Source organism: Heptranchias perlo, chromosome 39, assembly GCF_035084215.1.
Source record: "Heptranchias perlo isolate sHepPer1 chromosome 39, sHepPer1.hap1, whole genome shotgun sequence".
Classification (NCBI taxonomy): domain Eukaryota; kingdom Metazoa; phylum Chordata; class Chondrichthyes; order Hexanchiformes; family Hexanchidae; genus Heptranchias; species Heptranchias perlo.
The window spans coordinates 5,023,255-5,025,931 of NC_090363.1; the positions used below are offsets into that span (position 1 = coordinate 5,023,255).

General features: G+C 44.2%; 1 protein-coding gene across 1 annotated transcript; it reads right to left on the reverse strand.

Moving 5' to 3' along the window:
* Positions 1-2,343: 2,343 nt before the first annotated feature.
* LOC137304891 (histone H4-like) lies at positions 2,344-2,677 on the reverse strand. The gene has a single exon (XM_067973683.1). The coding sequence runs from the start codon at positions 2,675-2,677 to the stop codon at positions 2,366-2,368; it is 312 nt and encodes a 103-aa protein (XP_067829784.1). The 3' UTR covers positions 2,344-2,365.

Genomic DNA, 2,677 nt, shown 5'->3' on the forward strand with positions numbered 1-2,677 from the left:
TGCCTTTGTCCTTCTAGCTGGTAGAGGTCATGGGCTTGGGAGGTGCTGCCGAAGAAGCCTTGGTGGATTGCTGTAGAGCATCTTTTAGATAGGACACACTGCAGCCACAGCATGCTAATGGTGGAGGGGATTTATGTTTCGGCTAGTGTATGAGGTGCTGATCACACAGGCTGCTTTGTCCTGGATGGAGTAGAGCTTCTTGAGCGTTATTACAGCTGGATTCATCCAACGAAGTGCAATATGACCCTAATCTCATGGGTTGTGTAGGTGCCACTTCAGTGATAGGAATGTATCAGGTTGCTGGTTGCTGTGTATCAGCACGAGCCTCTTGGGAATAAGGTGACCTTCCTGGCAGGTGAATTCTGAGAAGGACTTGATGTAGCACTTTCACTGCTGCTTGGGAAGCCTGTGTGATTTCTAGCATGCATGGGCCTTGCGGGAGGGTTACGGTGGGTTGGCATCCTGAGAAAAACCACCATCATCCATGTCCATTTAAACCACGGCATTTATGTGGCTGGTCCAGCTGAGTTTCTGGTCAATGGCAATCCCCAGGATGTTGATGGCGGGGGATTCAGCAATGGTAATGCCATTGAATGTCACAGCGATAGTTATGCTCTCTCTTGTTGGAGATGGTCATTGCCTGGAACTTGTGTGGCCTGAATGTTACTTGCCACTTATCAACTCAAACCTGGTTGTTGTCCTGGTCTTGCTGCATGTGGGCACGGACTGCTTCATTATCTGCAGAATTACGAATGGAGCTGAACGCTGTGCAATCATCGGTGAACAGTCCCACTTCTGGCCTCATGATGGAGGGAAGGTCATTGATGAGTCAGCTGAAGATAGTTGGGCCTAGGATGCTGCCCTGAGGAACTCCTGCAGCAACATCCTGGGGCTGAGATAATTGGCCTCCAACAATCACAGCTATCTTTTTTTGTGTCAGGTATGAGACTTCATGGGGTCTAGTGTCAATGTTGAGGACTCCCAGGGCCACTCCCACCTGTAAACCCACGCTTAGCATCAGTCTCTGTTAATGTTCTCAATACAGGTTTGGCTGCAGTCACCAAATTTTTTCCTTCTCAATTTCTCTTCTCCCCCAATAATTTATGCCACTTTTTAATAAATCTGCTGTGCATTGTTATCCATTGATCAGTATCGCTGTTTGACATGAAATCCATTTGTTCTAGCAGCGTTTCTCACTTTTCTCTCCCTTTTTAATGTTGACATATGCTGGGGTGTGGTTTCTGTGTGCCAGCAGCCCTATGATCACTCCTTCAAGTGAGCCCATATAGTAACAGTTGACAGGTTATTTGTCTGAGATTGGTTAACTCAGCATAGACTAGGAATTGAACCAGGGCCCTTCCCGGTCTGTGTGGGTCAGTATTTGACCAAGAAATATATTCACCACCCACCCAGCTTTGCAGCATCTCTTCAACCCCAAGTCACACTAGTGAATCTTTATCAGAAGGTTGTCTGTTGTGACAACTCTGTTCTGATATACACTTGATTAAGTTTAGGATGACATTGAAAAGCGCTTTAAGCAACAAGTCACAGATGATAAAAGGCCATTCATGTTTTTTCTCTCTACTACAGTCGCACCAGCCTAGCATCCAATGGCATTTTTAATGTCCCTGATGTCTTTGCCTCTACTAGTTTAACTGACAGATTTACTCATGTTTGAGATAAGGAATGTTTTTTTAAGATCGGTTTATAAATATATTTTTCACCAGTATAATTATACATCCTTAATATTATGGGTTTGCCATATCTATATTATTTAATGGCTTATATCACGGACATCAGCAAGAATAAGAGTTGAATTTTATTAGCATTACAATCTAGTCGCAAAGACAGTGAATTGAAATGCTGGGAGAGATTGCAGTCAGTTCTACATCTATACAAATGGAGCTGAGTTTCACTGCTGATTTTCAGTTAGCTCTGAGGACAAAGGTTTTTAATAATTCACTTGGGATGGGGCCATAGCTTTGGAACGCTGCTTTTTGCTTCTACAAGGCTCCTGGGCCACTAGTTTTACCAGTTTTCTTTGCTTCCCTTGCACCTGCTCTTGACCCATCTTTTTAACTATTGACACACTGTCTCGCATCTGTCTCTTACTTCTTTACAGGTCATTTTATTTCTTGTGCTTTTTATTTCCCTTTCTCCTTGTCCAGTTCCTTTTCAAATACTTTCCAGCTGTAATATATTCTAGTTCTGATTAAAAGTTTTCACTCATAATGTTAATGTTTGTTCTTTCCACAGATGCTGCCTGGCCAGCGGAGTGTTTGCAGTATTTTCTGTTATACATCTTTCCATAAACAGTGTAAGTGGCTCTTAAAAGAGCCTTTCTTGAGGTTATTCTTGTCTTTCTTCAACCACCGAACCCATACAGGGTGCGTCCCTGGCGCTTCAGGGCATACACCACATCCATGGCAGTGACCGTCTTACGTTTGGCGTGTTCCGTGTAGGTAACAGAGTCCCTAATAATATTCTCCAAGAAAACCTTCAAGACCCCGCGAGTTTCCTCGTAGATAAGGCCAGAGATGCGTTTAACACCCCCACGGCGAGCCAAGCGGCGAATAGCAGGTTTGGTAATTCCTTGGATATTATCCCGGAGGACTTTACGGTGACGCTTGGCGCCACCTTTGCCAAGACCTTTACCTCCTTTACCTCTACCAGACAT